At 34.3% G+C, this 18912-nt stretch overlaps 1 protein-coding gene across 1 annotated transcript in view; it reads right to left on the bottom strand.

Annotated features, from left to right (window-relative positions):
* The window catches only part of LOC106058585 (uncharacterized), a 32332-nt gene extending 13985 nt beyond the window's left edge, over positions 1-18347 (bottom strand). Inside the window, exons 1-12 of the mRNA XM_056034061.1 lie at positions 18147-18347; positions 17075-17246; positions 15535-15655; positions 14165-14370; positions 11659-11785; positions 9650-9846; positions 8862-8984; positions 4500-4625; positions 3717-3842; positions 2847-2972; positions 1516-1641; positions 1022-1147 (exon numbers count right to left, since the gene is read on the bottom strand). Of these exons, the coding sequence (XP_055890036.1) occupies positions 1022-1147; positions 1516-1641; positions 2847-2972; positions 3717-3842; positions 4500-4625; positions 8862-8984; positions 9650-9846; positions 11659-11785; positions 14165-14370; positions 15535-15655; positions 17075-17246; positions 18147-18197 (1627 nt within the window). The 5' untranslated portion in view covers positions 18198-18347. The remainder of the gene's footprint in view (positions 1-1021; positions 1148-1515; positions 1642-2846; positions 2973-3716; positions 3843-4499; positions 4626-8861; positions 8985-9649; positions 9847-11658; positions 11786-14164; positions 14371-15534; positions 15656-17074; positions 17247-18146) is intronic.
* Positions 18348-18912: the final 565 nt, after the last annotated feature.

Here is an 18912-nt window from a genome sequence, read left to right as displayed (position 1 = left end):
AGACAGACTTTCATCTTACATGGCAATAGAGACAGACTTTTATCTTACATGGCCACTAGAAACAGACTTTCATCTTACATGGCCACTAGAGACAGACTTTCATCTTTCATGGCGACTTTAGACAGACTTTTATCTTACATGGCCACTAGAGACAGACTTTTATCTTTCATGGCGAATAGAGACAGACTTTTATCTTACATGGCCACTAGAGACAGACCTTTATCTTACATGGCCACTAGAGACAGACTTTCATCTTACATGGCCACTAGAGACAGACTTTCATCTTTCATGGCCACTAGAGACAGACTTTAATCTTACATGGCCACTAGAGACAGACTTTTATCTGACATGGCCACTAGAGACAAACTTTCATCTTTCATGGCCACTAGAGACAGACTTTCATCTTACATGGCCACTAGAGACAGACTTTCATCTTTCATGGCGACTAGAGACAGACTTTTATCTTACATGGCCACTAGAGACAGACTTTTATCTTACATGGCCACTAGAGACAGACTTTCATCTTACATGGCCACTAGAGACAGACTTTTATCTTACATGGCAATAGAGACAGACTTTTATCTTACATGGCCACTAGAAACAGACTTTCATCTTACATGGCCACTAGAGACAGACTTTCATTTTTTATGGCCACTAGAGACAGACTTTTATCTTACATGGCCACTAGAGACAGACTTTCATCTTACATGGCCACTAGAGACAGACTTAAATCTTACATAGCCTCAAGACAGACTTTCATCTTACATGGTTACTAGACTGACTTTTATGTTCTATAGGTACACCCACTGAGGGGACCATAGCACTTTGAGCTACGCTATATGATTGAAAGTTGCTATATATATAAGCTATTTAAAAAGAAAAAAAAATGTAGACACATTGCAACAATGTAATTTTGACACATGTGCTGTACATGTGCTCGGTACTTACATACGATGTAAATGTGTAAGTTATATGTAGCCTGGCGCTACGCATGGACTACGCATGTACATTTTATACTTACTGTTTTTGCACGTTTGAGAGCTGTAATCATAATAATAGTCTTTTGAGCATCTGCAGACATTTCCGTCACAAACCAGGTCCTGCGCACACTGGTCAGAGCTGTAGCAGATCATACCGTATGTTCTTTCTGAATAATATCATTATTGAATTTGCTTTAGAGATGTTGCCATCTTATATGTGAGCGTATTTGCGCCTTAATTAAAGTATCAAAAACTAGAAAAATTTAAGGAAAATTTTTTATTTCGATACAGATTAAGTTGTAGTGTTTGTTGGCATCCTTTAGCAGCTCAAAATTAATTATGTCTAATTAGTTCTTACAATCTTGTAATAAAAAGGTTTACATTTCATGGACAAGTTAAATTTTCTATTTGTTTTCTATGTTCTTCTATACACACTAGTTGTTTTTTTTTTTTACTCAACCTTTTTAAAGGAAATTTATTAATGAATTAAACTTGATATAGAGACAACATTGTTTTCCCACTTATAATCACTTACTGTATTGGCAGGTTTGGCTACTCGTGTCGTAGAATTTATTTTGTGGACAGTCGCACACACCAGAGTAACAGGATAAGTCTTGTACACAGCTGACTTGATCGGAGCAGTTCTGACCGTACAGGATTCCTGTGGGTTGGGTGCAAATAAAATGTTGTTACACATTTTTAAAAGTTTCTTTTTAGAAGATTATAACGGTGGATCCTCTTAGTTTGAAAGTCAAGTGTAAGAAAATTAAATCGAGTCATCCTGTCAGGGCTTGTCCTAGATAATTGGAGGCCCTTGGCGAAATGAATTTGGTGGCCCCAAATGAAATAGAAAATACAAAACGTAGCGACTCTAACAACGACATTAAACAAACGTTTCGCGTCTTTGTTCTCTAAAAAATGTTTGAGTCCTGTGCGAGTCTCTCGGCGGCTGCCTAGTTTACCTATGCCTAAGGCCGGCTTTGATCCCGTAATTATTTGTATAATTCACACAAAAATATATTCCAGTGTATGGGTCTACTACCCTTAAAAAATAAATGTCTTATTATATTAATGGTTTATATTTGTTAAGTAATGACGTCCTCTTTCACCACCTTCACCTATCACCTAGTCAGTCCTAGTCTGTGGAGGACCACACATGATCGTTTGACCGTCTTTCTCCATTCCTCTCTCTCTCTCTCTCTTTCTCTCTCTCTCTCTCCCTTTTACCTTGGACAGAATCTCTTTAAATGACAAGCCCGTCCTATGTTGTCTTTTCATCGCTCTCTTTGTTTGCCTATTCTTTTTTTTCCCTGGTACTGTTCCCTGAAGGAAAGTCTATGCGAGCCCTGATGATCTTATGATATGGTTATGGACTTTCAGTTTACATTTTTTTTACAGTAGCAGGTCATCGTGTGTTCCATTTGCTGAATAATACTAAGTACTGTGCTATTGGTTTTGAGGCGGTCTATGTTTTTATTAACAAAAAGTATATGGTATTTTTGTGGATGAAACCGATGCCACTATTTTAACACTTTTGTATTTTCCAATGAAAAGAATGTAATAGGCATTGGATGCTAAACAAAACTTTTAAATCCCTGTGATTGGCTGGCACATATCCACAACCACAAGCGTATCACGTGACTAAGGCAGATTTCAGTTCAGTCCAGATTTTTCTTTTCCAGTGCAAAGAGGACAATGGAAAGTGAGTCACGGTCATTTGTTGCCAGATTGCCATAGGGCCGCAAAGTTGCCAGCGAGTTGACGAAAGCAAACAAAATTAAATTGAACACATTGTTTTATGTGATAGTATTTATATTTATTTATTTTATACATTTAAATTTAATGTCTAATCATTTAGCTACTCACCACTTCTGCAACGGAGATTTGCACTGTCATAGTATTGGCTGCTGGAACAACGACATACGTAATCCACACATATAAAACCTTGAGCACACTGTTCGGGTAATGAACACAAATAACCGTGGGGGAACCCTGAATTTGGTAGAGATATAGATAATATCATCAAAATAATTATATAGAATATTATAGAAACTTTCTTTTGGAAAACTTCTAAGCCTAGTCTGAGAATCAGTATAAAAATTACCTCAACCATAGTCTATTTAATGGCTGCCTGATCGTGCGGTTTACGCGCTGGACTGTCGTTCAGATATATCGATGGTTCCAGGTTCAAACCCTGCCCGCTGCTATCCCCCGTCGTCCTGCGGGAGGCTTGGACTAGGAAGTAATTTATCTTCAACATTCGAAACATCTAAACCTTTTAACAAACGTTTTAACAAACAGTAACTCAAAGAAGCCACTTAAATATTCATGAACGATATTACAATTAGCTCTACCTTGCAATTAGTTTAATCTAGAAATGTTAAAATTGTGCTCTTCAAAAACATTAAATGTCTTAAGTCTTGGTTTATGTTTAAGTGTCTATTGAATAATATATTTTCTCAAAAATCTCAAAACGCATTACATTTTATTTTGTATTACATACTTTCATGCATTATAACTTTAAACTTTGAGGACAATTATTTGTATGCACACCTTCACAATTTAAAAAAAATATAGATCAATTAATTTTGAATGATTGAAGTCTTGGTTGAATGATATAAAAATCCAAAATTATAAATTAAATAATTGATATTTTAAAGCAGTTTCTATAGAAATATGTTGTGCTTATGTCGAAGACAAAGACAAGGAATGAATTGATTAACTGTTAAAACTTACTAGAGTAGCAGGAGGCAGACATGGCGTCGTAGTACTGGCTGGATGCACAACCACATGAGCCACCCTCACAACTTAGACCTGCAACACACCAGTCATTACTGCTGCAGGGGTAGCCATAATTCAATCCTAGGAAAACAAATATTATTATTATTATGGCGAATATGACGTTAATAACATTACAAAATAAACGCAAATATTTTAAGCTTACTATGTATATATATATATTGTGCTAATAAATGTATTTCCTATACATGTAGGTCACAGCAGTGGGGCTGCGCGTAGCCATGGGAAATACTGATTCTTTTTTAATCTTCGGAATCGAAGACAAGCCTTTTTTAAGTGTTTCTCTTAATGCACCATTTAAAGTCAACGCTAAAAAAATAAAGTAGAAAGAATAATTAGCTACAGAGTCTAAATTTGATATGTCCAGAATTCAAAAGAAATACATTTCCTGATATCAAGTGTCTGTCGAAACTTGACTCGAAACGGAGCGAAATTATTACAATAGCAAGTTATCAAAATATCATTGATATATACGTGATATTCCGGTAATTAATCGTATAGATTATGTAATTGGAATTGCATACTGTTTAAAGATTTAATAAAATATGTATTGAGCTCTACGATTCGTTTCCTTACCTTGAATCTTATACTTTGCAAAAAAATTTCATTTATACTTTAAGGTATAGATCTAAATTAAAAACCAATAAATAGTTTATAATGTATATTTTTGAAATGACAATTAAACGAATCATTATAAAATGATCAATTACGGTAACTTACTATTGATGCATGTCATTGAAAGTTGATCATAATACCGAACACTATTACAGCTACAATACAATCCAGAACAACTTAAGCTCTTGGCACAGATGTCTTGATAGTTACAAACTGAACCATACGGAACTCCTGAAAACAAATAGAACAATTTACAGATTTCTTTAGTTCTAGGGGATTTCTAATTTTAGTGATTTTTTTTTCAGAACCTTGGGTGGGGATTCAGTAATGATATATATATATATATATATATATATATATATATATATATATATATATATATATATATATATATATATATATATATATATATATATATATATATATATATATATATAACGTAACTAGTACATCTAACAAGACTAGTACATCTAACAATACGTTAGCCCGCATGAACACAAACATAGATAATATTGAGGAACTCGATGCTATCTTATTAGATTTTACCAAGGCTTTTTGACAAAGTTCACCACCATAGCTTAATTAAAAAATTAAAATATGTGGGCATTGCGGGTCAATTGCATCAGTAGGTCAGCGATATTTGCTCGAGTGTGGAGGTAACATGGCCGCGACTAGGTATACGTTTCACCGGAGCTTGTGAAACAAAGAGTTAGTCACAAAAATTTAGCAGAAGAATCAGAGGAGGTCAGGTCAAAGTGGACACATTTCTAACAATAATAGGGACAAATGCGATGGACGTGTTTAAGAGTTTAGAAATTGAGTAAGGAAAAAAACCAATGGAAGAAATATCGAATACATTGAAAGTAATTGCTAAGAAAAAATGAATGAAACTTTGGAACATTGAAACTTTGGAACATTGAAACTTTGGAACATTGAAACTTTGGAACATTGAAACTTTGGAACATTGAAATTTTGGAACATTGAAACTTTGGAACATTGAAACTTTGGAACATTGTAACTTTGGAACATTGAAACTTTGGAACATTGAAACTTTGGGACATTGAAACTTTGGAACATTGAAACTTTGGAACATTGAAACTTTGGAACATTGAAACTTTGGAACATTGAAACTTTGGAACATTGAAACTTTGGAATATTGAAAGTTTGGAACATTGAAACTTTGGGACATTGAAACTTTGGAACATTGTAACTTTGGAACATTGAAACTTTAAAATATTGAAACTTTGGAATATTGTAACTTTGGAACATTGTAACTTTGGAACATTGAAATTTGGAACATTGAAACTTTGGAACATTGAAACTTTGGAACATTGAAACTTTGGAACATTGAAACTTTAAAATATTGAAACTTTAGAACATTGTAACTTTGGAACATTGAAATTTGGAACATTGAAACTTTGGAACATTGAAACTTTGGGACATTGAAACTTTGGAACATTGAAACTTTGGAACATTGAAACTTTGGAACATTGAAACTTTGGAACATTGAAACTTTGGAATATTGAAAGTTTGGAACATTGTAACTTTGGAACATTGAAACTTTGGAACATTGAAACTTTGGAACATTGAAACTTTGGAACATTGAAACTTTGGAACATTGAAACTTTGGAACATTGAAACTTTGGAACATTGAAACTTTGGGACATTGAAACTTTGGAACATTGTAACTTTGGAACATTGAAACTTTGGAACATTGAAACTTTGGAACATTGAAACTTTGGAACATTGAAACTTTGGAACATTGAAACTTTGGAACATTGAAACTTTGGAACATTGAAACTTTGGGACATTGAAACTTTGGAACATTGTAACTTTGGAACATTGAAACTTTAAAATATTGAAACTTTGGAACATTGTAACTTTGGATTATTGTAACTTTGGAACATTGAAATTTGGAACATTGAAACTTTGGAACAATGAAACTTTGGAACATTGAAACTTTGGAACATTGAAACTTTGGAACATTGAAACTTTGGAACATTGAAACTTTGGAACAATGAAACTTTGGAACATTGAAACTTTGGAACATTGAAACTTTGGAACATTGAAACTTTGGAACATTGTAACTTTGGAACATTGAAACTTATTGAAACTTTGGAACATTGAAACTTTGGAACATTGAAACTTTGGAACAATGAAACTTTGGAACATTGAAACTTTGGAACAATGAAACTTTGGAACAATGAAACTTTGGAACATTGAAACTTTGGAACATTGAAACTTTGGAACATTGTAACTTTGGAACATTGAAACTTTGGAACATTGAAACTTTGGAACAATGAAACTTTGGAACAATGAAACTTTGGAACATTGAAACTTTGGAACATTGAAACTTTGGAACATTGAAATTTTGGAACATTGAAACTTTGGAACATTGAAACTTTAAAATATTGAAACTTTGGAACATTGTAACTTTGGAACATTGAAACTTTGGAACATTGAAACTTTGGAACATTGTAACTTTGGAACATTGTAACTTTGGAACATTGAAATTTGAAACATTGAAACTTTGGAACAATGAAACTTTGGAACATTGAAACTTTGGAACATTGAAACTTTGGAACATTGAAACTTTGGAACATTGAAACTTTGGAACATTGAAACTTTGGGACATTGAAACTTTGGAACATTGTAACTTTGGCACATTGAAACTTTGGAACATTGAAACTTTGGAACATTGAAACTTTGGAACATTGTAACTTTGGAACATTGAAACTTTGGAACATTGAAACTTTGGAACATTGAAACTTTGGAACATTGAAACTTTGGAACATTGAAACTTTGGGACATTGAAACTTTGGAACATTGAAACTTTGGAACATTGAAACTTTGGAACATTGAAACTTTGGGACATTGAAACTTTGGAACATTGTAACTTTGGAACATTGAAACTTTAAAATATTGAAACTTTGGAACATTGTAACTTTGGATTATTGTAACTTTGGAACATTGAAATTTGGAACATTGAAACTTTGGAACAATGAAACTTTGGAACATTGAAACTTTGGAACATTGAAACTTTGGAACATTGAAACTTTGGAACATTGTAACTTTGGAACATTGAAACTTTGGAACATTGAAACTTTGGAACAATGAAACTTTGGAACAATGAAACTTTGGAACATTGAAACTTTGGAACATTGAAACTTTGGAACATTGAAATTTTGGAACATTGAAACTTTGGAACATTCAAACTTTGGAACATTGTAACTTTGGAACATTGTAACTTTGGAACATTGTAACTTTGGAACATTGAAATTTGAAACATTGAAACTTTGGAACAATGAAACTTTGGAACATTGAAACTTTGGAACATTGAAACTTTAAAACATTGAAACTTTGGAACATTGAAATTTTGGAACATTGAAACTTTGGAACATTGAAACTTTGAAACATTGAAACTTTGGAACATTGAAACTTTGGAACATTGAAACTTTGGAACATTGAATTTTTGGAACATTGAAACTTTGGAACATTGTAACTTTGGAACATTGTAACTTTGGAACATGGTAACTTTGGAACATTGTAACTTTTGAACATTGAAACTTTGGAACATTGTAATTTTTGAACATTGTAACTTTGGAACATTGAAACTTTGGAACATTGTAACTTTGGAACATTGTAACTTTGGAACATTGTAACTTTGGAACATTGAAACTTTGGAACATTGAAATTTTGGAACATTGTAACTTTGGAACATTGAAACTTTGGAACATTGTTACTTTGGAACATTGTAACTTTGGAACATTGAAACTTTGGAACATTGAAACTTTGGAACATTGTAACTTTGGAACATTGAAACTTTGGAATCCTACTTTTCTAAAACTCGTGAACAGCAAGACGTTGAAAAATGCTTTACACATTTGATTAGACTGACAAACACGCGAACTAATAAATAAAACGTGGGTTGCATCGTTATAAAAATGTGTGACATTTACTGAAGAAGGGAAATGTAACAAATGTGTCTAAAGTTGTTGTTGTTTTGTTTGTTTGTTTGTTTGTACAACTATTTATAAGTATCGCATTTTTCTTCAGATTTGAAAATAATCTACTTCTTAGTTCGAACCCCCCCTCCCCACAGGAGGACGACAATAAGTGGCAGCTGGCAGGATATGATCTAGACCAGTGTTTCCCAAAACTTTTATGTACCCCTTTTATAATTATTGCTGAGTACCCCTCGCCACCCCCTCCATTTTAATGTATTAACAGAACATAAACATTGCATAGTTAATGAGATGCAACGGTACCCCTTCCAAAGTACTCCACTTTGGGAATCACTGCAGTAATACTCTATAGACGACCGCACGACCAAGCAACCGGAAGACATATTATATTTGCACTATTATAAATGTTTGAATCCAAAAACAATTCTCATAGGCTTAATTGCACTCTTTGTGGTAGATACAAATTTGAATTTGAAAAAATAACGAAAAAAATTAAACTTACTATTTTGGCAGGTTTTTCTTGTTTGATCATAATAAGATTGATCCGAGCAGGTACAGATACCACCGATGCACGTCATTCCTTGTGCACACTTGTCAGAAAGGCCACAGAAGTTTCCATAGAGAACTATGTTGTTAGTTAGAATTCAAAAGAGTTAAAACAAAATAAAATAATAATAATATAAGCATTTTTTTTAGTGCGAAGTCTTATGAATTTTCTTTCTAAATAAGACTTATATTAACTTTATCGTCTTTATTGCGTCTTTTTACTTTTGTTAACTATATCGGAATTGTGCTTCCTGAGAAGGCTGTAATTTTGACAGAAAGGCAGTCGATTGGAAATTTGGTGAGCCCAGAGAGCCCTTAAACTGGACATATCTTGCACTTGATAATCCTACAATACCTATAACAATAAAAATTGCAACTGGTTTTCGTATGTCTTCTATATTATGTTATCGTTCGTGACGTTACAGCTTTCAATAGTAAGACTATGCATAGCGTAGCTGACCAAGATTACATCAAGGTTTGGAAGGTACTGTAGAAACTCATAATTATAACAATATAGTCGCAAACCACAAAGAAATTATACATTTGATTCATTATATAGAGAGACACAGAGAAATTGTGACGTAGAAATCACTGTGTTAAGGGGCTCATTGGGCCCGGGCTTATGGCTTAAAAGAGCACTCAGAAGTCATTCCAAGATTAGCATCCCTTACTTTACAGAGTGCTTCGCCAATGGAGAGAGATAGCGATGGTATGTGTCTATACAGTGTACAAAGCACTACTCACCGTATACTTGATAGGATGCACTAAAACCTGTATATGTCCATACGTAAGATGTAGTAAATTTCACGAACACAGAATTACTTGTAGACGTGACAGATTGATTTGACCATTGGCTTGTAAAATTCCGCAACTGACTTGAATATTCATTTTGTCCGTTGTATACTTTTACGTAATCATCATTATAAATGAAACCGTCAGAGCTGCGGGAAAAAAAGGAATAAGCAGAATGCTGTAGCATTGCGATCCGATCTTGACTTTTTGATAAGCCTTAATTGGAAAAAAGCTTATATAAAGTGTAATTGTATAAATCAGTTTATTTTTATTTTTGTCCTGCTTTTTAGCTTTTTCATCATAGGAATCCTTGGGAGTTAGGCCTCCTTTCTTTTTATGCCTCTTTTAGATGTTTCTTTCACCTCTTTTTTTTGGGCTTGTTGCCTCTTTTTTAGGCCTTTTTGTAATAACTTTTATTTAAAAACAGTTAACATTATTTTATACTAGTTGACCTACGGTGTAGCATACGCCGCTAATTTGCAGGGCGGCCTTAGGCCACTGCAACCTGTGCGACCACAGTTGGCCTTGCACTGTCATAGAACCCGCGCTTATTCTAGGTGTAAATTATTAAATTAAACCATTTTATAACTTATAACAGATTTACCGCCGCCTCCTGATTTACCAGGAGCTCATGGAAATCTACTGAAATTGCAAAATATACGAAAAAGTCCTGGAAATCTCAGAACATTTTTAAATCTTTTGAAAACTCATACAAATCTCCTGAAATAATAAAGCAAAGAAAGGAGCTCCTGGAAATCTCCTGAAATTGCAAAATATACGAAAAAGTCCTTAAAATATACGGAAATATATAAACAAAAATTGTCATTTTGGGGTGTCATTCAATATGGAAAAAGCCAATCATACGCGCGATAAAAAAAACGGCATTATGCAATACCCGTAATTTTGGAATCTGGTGAAAGAATCTTCTCGCGCCTAGAACTAATGAAGAATTACTTGAGGTCAACAATTCTCGTAGATAGATTGACACATTTGGTAATTTTTGCTATTGTGCGTAATCTATGTAGGAAATAAAATTTGTATAATATACTGTATGACTTCGCTACAACTTTTTACCAGACAGACAGACCGACAGACAGACAAACAGATTGACTTGTAAAAAGCTACAATGTTTCCACGAGAAGAAACAGCCAAAAGAGAAAGTTTAGATAGTTCTTTTATTCCTGTCTTAAAGAATTTTATTTCTGTACATTTTTTAATTACTGTCTGATGCTAACTTAAGGTGCTAAAATCTTGACAATAAATATCACTAAAGCTATAAGTTAAAATTGTCTGCTGAAACTTGGGGCTAAAAAATACTATGTGTCCAATTAAAATCCAGAAGTGTATTTTGGGATAAAATAGATAGACATACGTCATTATTCGTAATTTATATCACAGTAAGAGTAATATTAAGTAATGCAATTTCATAGGTATACAAGAGTAGGTCAAGGTCTTCGTTTCGATTTTATATTATCTAAAGACCTTTTATACTGAAGGAACAAGAGCTAGATTTGAGATATATTCTGTTACACATATCTTATCTTATATTATATAATACAGACGTTACTTCAAAAAAGAAAATGATTACGCCCTACGCGTCATGCATATTAACCAATGACTTAAATTCTGCCAAGTCTCTGGTTTTCCTGGCTAGCTCAGGCAACCCATTCCATGCTTTAATAGCACTAGGGAAGAAGGAGCATTTGTACAAATTTGTCCCAGCATATGGGACGAGGAATGTGCCTTTATCTTTGTGTTTCTCTTCACATCTTTTTATGTTATATAATACAGACGTTACTTCAAAAACGAAGTCTTAGTACAAGTTATAGATTTTTTTAAATATTATAAACAAATGCAGGCCTAATAGACAATAGGCCCTAATAAAAAAGACAATTTTTTGCACTAACAAGGGTTTTAAAACTATAAAAATGTTTAGCATCAGGTTAATGTTAAAACATTACCTCAGCGTGATTATTTGTCCTGGTTTAGCTGTTATAAGCCAAGAGTACTGTGAATATATATCATAAGACACAGGATAACCAGGGCTTGATATATAGCCAGTTGGTTCTGTCAATACTGCTGCGTAATCTGAAAAACAAGCAATTTCTTTTTTTTTTTTCTAATTTCACAGAAAAACATTTGTAGCAAATAGAAGGAAAATTATGTTTTCATAAATGTATTATTATTATTATTATTATTATTATAGCTTTTATATAGCGCTACTTTCATGCTTATAGCATGCTCAGAGCGCTTTTGGTCCAATCTCATTTGTGGACCAGTGGGAGAAGGGGGTATCTGGGAGAAGGTTTTCCGTGTTGCCTTTAGGCGCTCAGTAAACACAACTCTGCCTGACTCGGGTGTCGAACCTCGAGCCCCCTTCTAGGTAGCCAAGCCAAGCCAAGTTCAAGCGCACTAAGCCTCTCGACCACGCTTCAAGTTTTCAAGTCCACATTTGAAAACGTTTTTGAGGAGTCATCGAAAGCAATAATTTCATTTGTGTGTTCTGTCTGTCCGTCTGTCTTTAAAGTTAAAGTATTATTTAAAATCAAATGTTACATTATTGTGACTCTTACAAAATCAAACAGCTGAAATTTTAGAATTGTTAGCCAACTCTTTTGTTTCCAACATTAAAAATACAATCAAATTGTTATAGAATAAAACTGTTTTTAAACAACTTTAAAAACGAATATATTTAAAAACATAATAGGCAGTATTTCCATGGTAATAAATATTATTCCATTTTTTTTGTAACATATATGCCTTACCTTTTTTTCAAATACTTTTATTTCTTTCTTTCATAAAGATAATAATGTATAGTGTTTAGAGTCTAAATATCAAAAGTACTTCTAGAACAATCAGTGGTTTGTGTTATCTAATAGAGGTAACATGCTGGGCATATAACAGATTTTATCATTAATTTATCCACTTTATTCTTTAAAAGTAATGCTTGTTACACGCTGATCATGTTCTAATACGCACCAGACATCTCATCATGTAAGGGAAAACATGCCTGAATAGTTTTTATAGGGGAAAACAGGATTGTGTTTTTGGATAGTTTGTAATTCTTAATCTCTAAAGAGAGCTCTGCGCTTCACGGACTATACGCTTAGAATTGGGCCTTGCTTTTGTATCTAGAATTTTGGTTTGTGAACCAAAGGGTTCGGAATTCAATCCCCATCAAACCCAGACAAACCTTACAGTATTTCAAAGAAATACATTAAGACTTACATCTTCTAGCTAGAAAAGTCTTGTGTTTGTGTCTGTTCTCCTAGCGCCTTGATTCTACATTGTGTTTGTTAAAAGTGCTTTATATGTTGAATTATATCTAATTAAATACAATAAATATTAAACTATTATTTGTCCACGTTTTTGGGACGTTCTAGCCAGCTTTATTGCTGCTGGGCTGTCAGCTCTTTTCGCAGACTGTGCCAAGGAAAAATAGTGTGCTGTTTTCTTCAGTTGTTCAGCACTGCCGTACAGGGTCTTGGTTATGTTGGGCTGTAGTGGTAGTAGGGCCTGACTAAGGTGGATAAGAAAGGGGCATTCAAAGAGGATATGGTTTATGGTTTCGTAATGATGAACATGATGTCTACAAAGGGGTAGGTGTGTGGGATTTATTTTGTTAAAAGATGGTAATTAAACAGTGTCCTGCTCATAGTTGAAAGATTGTAGATTGCTCTTTGCCTGGGAGGAAATTAATACTTAATCTTAATGCGAGTTAGTTAACTAGTCTATCTGGTTGTTCCACAGATGATCCCGCCTTTAATAGTTTATAGACTTTTTCATTTCCCTGATTCAAGTGTGTCCAGGGATCCACTATAATTTGATATAGTTAGATAATTTTGACATCATTTGATGGAGTATCACGATTAGTGATAGCTTGAAACTCCTGCTGGACGTCAGAGCAAGGCAGCTGGAGAGCTCAAAGTCAAGACCACCGTAACTTTGGCAATGTAAATTGTATACCCCGATATAAAGTAGTCACCAGTAAAAGTTGGTCTACACATGTGTCTATTATTATACATTTGTTTGGAGGTGCGTCGGTTGAGTAGTAAAGATCTAAGCTTCTCAACCAGAGGCCCCAAAATCGAATTCTGGTGAGGACTTGGATCTTTGATTTCGGGATCCTTACGGCGCCTCTGAGTCCACTCGGCTTTAATGGTTACCTCACACTAGTTATGGAAAAATAAATTAAAGACGAGTGGTCGTTGTGCTGGCCACATGACACCCTCGTTAGCTAATGTCCAAACAAACAGATAACCTTTACATCATCTGCCCTATTGATTGCAGGGTCTGAAAAGGGAACTTTACTTTTGTACATTTGTTCACACTGTATATTTTTCAACATGGTTTAATCCCTAAAGGGAAAAAAAAAATATATGTACAAATGTGCCTAACAAAAACAACAGAAAAATTGAAAAGTTTTTACTTTCGTCTGTAGATAGAAACCATTGCTAAATTTCTTACTTCTAATGTAGTAGACAGCTCTAAAGCCTTTATAGCCTTCAGTGGTACCTCTGTACTTGACAGTAAGACTGTTAGATTTAGAAGCTTGATATTTGGCAGTGGAGTCATTTAAAGCACAAATTGAAGACCTTAGTGATAAAGAGCCTTCATATACCTCTAAATAACTGTAGCTACACCATGAAGGATCCATGTTGACTTCAAGTATACTTTAAGAGAAATAGACATATATTAATATCATCAATTAATCACATAACCAGTGACCTGTCATTGTTCGACAATAAAGAAATAAATCTTATAGTAATATAAATGAATTTGTGGGATGTAGGCATGGCTATTCAACACATTTGATAACGGTCAGCGAACTGCAGTAGACTGTGTTATAGTGAAGGGGCGTACTGGAAGGTATTGTTTGTAAAGACTCAGCCTGAGGAGAGAAAGTCAAGTGACCAGGGGTGTGTTGAGCCTGAGGAGAGCAAGTCATGTGACCAGGGATGTGTTGAGCCTGAGGAGAGAAAAGTCAAGTGACCAGGGGTGTGTTGAGCCTGAGGATAGCAAGTCAGTTGACCAGGGGTGTGTTGAGCCTGAGGATAGCAAGTCATGTGACCAGGGATGTGTTGAGCCTGAGGATAGCAAGTCATGTGACCAGGGGTGTGTTGAGCCTGAGGAGAGCAAGTCATGTGACCAGGGGTGTGTTGAGCCTGAGGATAGCAAGTCAAATGACCAGGGGTGTGTTGAGCCTGAGGATAGCAAGTCAAGTGACCAGGGGTGTGTTGAGCCTGAGGAGAGCAAGTCAAGTGACCAGGGATGTGTTGTGCTCCAACAACAGTGGGGTAGATTTAGACATTCTCTTAGCCACGATTGTTTCTTGGAAAGGGAGTGGGGGCAATGGGGAGGGGTAAAAATACAAGGTCGGCCTTAGGCCATTGCAACCTATGAGGCCGCAGTGGGCACCGCACTTTCATTGGACACGCGCTAATTCTAGGTGTAAATGATTAAATTAAACCATTATAACTTATATGTAATAACAGGGTTTACGCGGCCTCCTTATTTTTACATATTTTGTCATTTTGGGATGCCAATCGTACGCGCGATTAGAAAAAAAAAAAAACAACAACATTGTCAGATTTAGTTAAATAAATATTTATTGCAGAGATGAATGTTGGCCTATTTTCTAATACAAAACTTTAATTTTGACATTAACCTTATCCCAGATTGGGAAAATCTGTTTAAAAAGAGGGAATTGACTTTTTAGGAAAATCAAACGGTCTATAATAGTAATATTTCTTGTCTATTTTTCAATAAACATTGTTGTTATTACTTCATCGTTAGGTTATAAGAAAGAAATATACTTTTAAAAAGTGAAACCTTACACTAGAGTGACGTATGTTCCATATTCTCCATTAATGTTCCATTGGACTAGAGAGATAAAGGGGATGTTTGTGCTAATAATGTATCCACAGTCACCATTCTTGGCCTGTATATCTCCACTTTCTGAGGAATAAATGAAAAATATAATATATAATTCAATTCACCTAGAAAATGTATTTTTTTGTTAAAAAATTTGAACGTGAAGTCATAATTTCCTTACATATCTGTACAATCTCTCTCTCTCTCTCTCTCTCTCTCTCTCTAAATATATATATATATATATATAATTCGTGGGCGACACCATTCCGACCACAATTAATGCCCAGGCATTCATCTCATTTCCATGAGATGATACATAGTCGCTTTGCGACTGAAGGAGGAGGCCATAGAATATATAATTCGCTTTATGGCGCAACCATTCCTGACACCACCAACATGGGCGCCCGCAGGATATTTCGCAGTGGGGTGCAAGCTGCCACAAATGGCTCAAAGTTATAGCCTCAACTTTCTTGTTATAATATTAAAGAAAAGACCCCCCACCCCTATTCGGGCCCTCATACCTAATCGATATTATATGCACAGTAAATACTTCTTTATCAGGAAATAAAAAAATAAGAAACTAAAAACGTGAACAAAGTATTTACTGTGCAACATTGTTAACTTTATCCGTGAGGACCGTGCTTCCCTACGTTCGATCAAACAAAAACTGCAAACGTTGAATGTGGATGCCGAAACTAACAATAACTTTAATAACAAATTGCTTTTCGTCGCGATGGACAAGCTGGCGATGAACGCTTATCGTACAGCTCTGATATTCTTCATTGCATTGCAGCTTTTGCATCGTTTAAGGCTGAAGACAAAAAAACAAGTTGACCTGACCATTATTATTGCTCAAAAAGCGAGACGTAATGAACACAATTAAAAAACCAAGATATGTAATATGTATAGCCATGTTCAGTAATAACTCCCGAAATCCAAAGATGTGTTGTTGTTTTTCTCAGTATGTCTGTCGACTGTGAATATTGGTAGCAGCAACTCAATATGTTGGTCAAATTGGTTTTTTAATATGCCCTTTATGTAATTTCTGATGTTCTGTTAAGTGCCTCTATGTTAAGTTGGAAGGGCTACAACTCCATGGAAACTGGTTCAAGAACAGATGAATAATTGACGACAATGAAAAGATAAATCAGAAACACAAGAGGAGGAGACATTTATGTCACATGTGCATTTAGTCTGGATTCACTTGTAGCCGTTATTTTAAAATTCGTCAAACAATCAAAGATCTCAAAGTTGAAACTTGAAGCTTGAATGGATTCATATTTTTCAGTTTATTGTCTCACACAAAAGAGGTAAATTTTAGAACCAATCAAAACGTCAATTAATTTTTATTATTATTTAGTGTTTTATCGAATAAGAGAAATAACACCTTCATTAATGAGATATGTAGTTGTAAGTGAGGAGTTCTTTCCTTTTGGAAATAAATTATAAATTAATAAATTATTTTTGTATGTAAAAAACAACAACAAATAAACATCAACATACTTTGAGCACAAAGTCCACTTTTTGAGTCCAAGAAAGAATTGTCAGGACAGGAACATGTACTATTGAAGCAGTATTCCGTCAGACATTGAGAACTGTCACTACATGATGATCCATAAGCTGCTTTCCCAGCATCGGGTTTGAGGCAGTTAGTGTAGGCCTCTGAAAGTCTAACCTGAAAATTCCAAAGAGGAAAAAGAACTAGATCTCAGATCTTTACATAGAACGATATCTGTGTTTCCAGTTTACATGATAGGGAGTATCTAATGACAAACTGCTCATAAAAGAATATTGGAAATGTGCTTGTCTAAAGGAGCTATCACAACGATAGGTTTACGGTGAGAAGTAAGGTACGTAGTGACTATATCCAATTTGGCCAACGTCCTTTATGTTTCTAGATACCAGTTGATAAACAGGTGTGAAATAAAACGCATTTTTAAATTAAATGTTTTGTGCCCCGATTTAGATCATAAAGGGGCTGACCTTTACTAATAAATTAATACATTTTTCAGAGGTAAACGATTACTGTTTTTTTTAATTAGAAAGTCATACTTTTCAGTTCTGAAGGAACGGCCAAAATTGGCACAAGAAAAAAAGATTATTTTTCTAGTTGGACATTGCACTTTAAATGTTTTGACATTGTTTTGGCTTATAGTTTTGTAAAATGGTCCAGTTGATTTTCTAAAGGTAATTTTGTTGATTCTAGATATAATAATGACTTCTCATAAGAAAACAATTGCCTTTGAATATTGATGTTTTTTTATGGTAACTTTTATGAACCAAGTGAAATTCTCAGATCAAAGGTGAATAGAAATTGTATTTCGAAGATGTTTACATAGTAAGTTATTAATAAAATACTATAAATGAATATTTCACCTATGATGGTAATTGTACAGTGTAATCCTTTCAAGTTAAAATAGGGAATGAGGAAATTATTTCCTGTTTTGCCTGAAAGCGTTAAGGATTCTATAAAAATGCCTTGGCATTCTCAAAAAAAAAAAAAAAAAAAAAAAAATTCGTACTTTGCCAGTAACATATGTATTTGTATACAATAGCTTCAACAAATAATATTTACCTTAGTAAAGATAAAAACAATACAAATGAAAATGTAGCAGGTAATCTTCATTTCTAGAGTCTTATAGTAAACACATTCTTCATTTAAATTACATCCTTTACACAATTACATTCTGTGCTAGTTATGTCCTTACAATGAATAGATGAAAAAAAAATAAAGAGTGGAGGGTTTTATTTGTTCTTGGTACATTCACCAGAGTTCACAATGACGTGGAACTATCTGTCTCTACAGCAGCACAAGTGTAAGAACGTAGAATAAGCCAGTTTATGCGTCATTACCTCATTTAGGCATTCCTTTTTATATATAAATAAGTATATCGTTTAAATAACATGCTGAGACATCATTAATGAAAACAATGCGATAACTTTAAACTTAATTTCGTTTTTATAATAGAGATGCTAAGATGAAACGAGATTCGCGGACGTCGGTAGTGGCACACTTACTAGAGGAGATTCAGTCACTAATAAGTCGCTTTTCTTAGGCTTGAAAAAAGTATGGCCTAGCCCTAACCATTAGCTTAAAGAAAATTAATGTTATGGGTCCATATGCTATAGCACCAACCTCATTGACGATAACAAGCTGGATGCCGTTAATGAATTCTGCTATCTTGGATCTACAATTCAAGATGACCTGTCTCTAGGAGAGGAGATATAAAAAAAAACGCATAGGGAAGGCGGAACGATCTTTGCTAGACTCTGAGTTTGTGATAACCAGAAGCTCATCGACCTTTGCTAGACTGAGTTTGGGATAACCAGAAGCTCATCGA

This window comes from Biomphalaria glabrata, chromosome 6, assembly GCF_947242115.1.
Source record: "Biomphalaria glabrata chromosome 6, xgBioGlab47.1, whole genome shotgun sequence".
In the NCBI taxonomy this organism is placed as follows: Eukaryota; Metazoa; Mollusca; class Gastropoda; family Planorbidae; genus Biomphalaria; species Biomphalaria glabrata.
The sequence above is the reverse complement of the archived record's forward strand: the minus strand, read 5'-3'. Positions and strand labels throughout refer to the sequence as shown.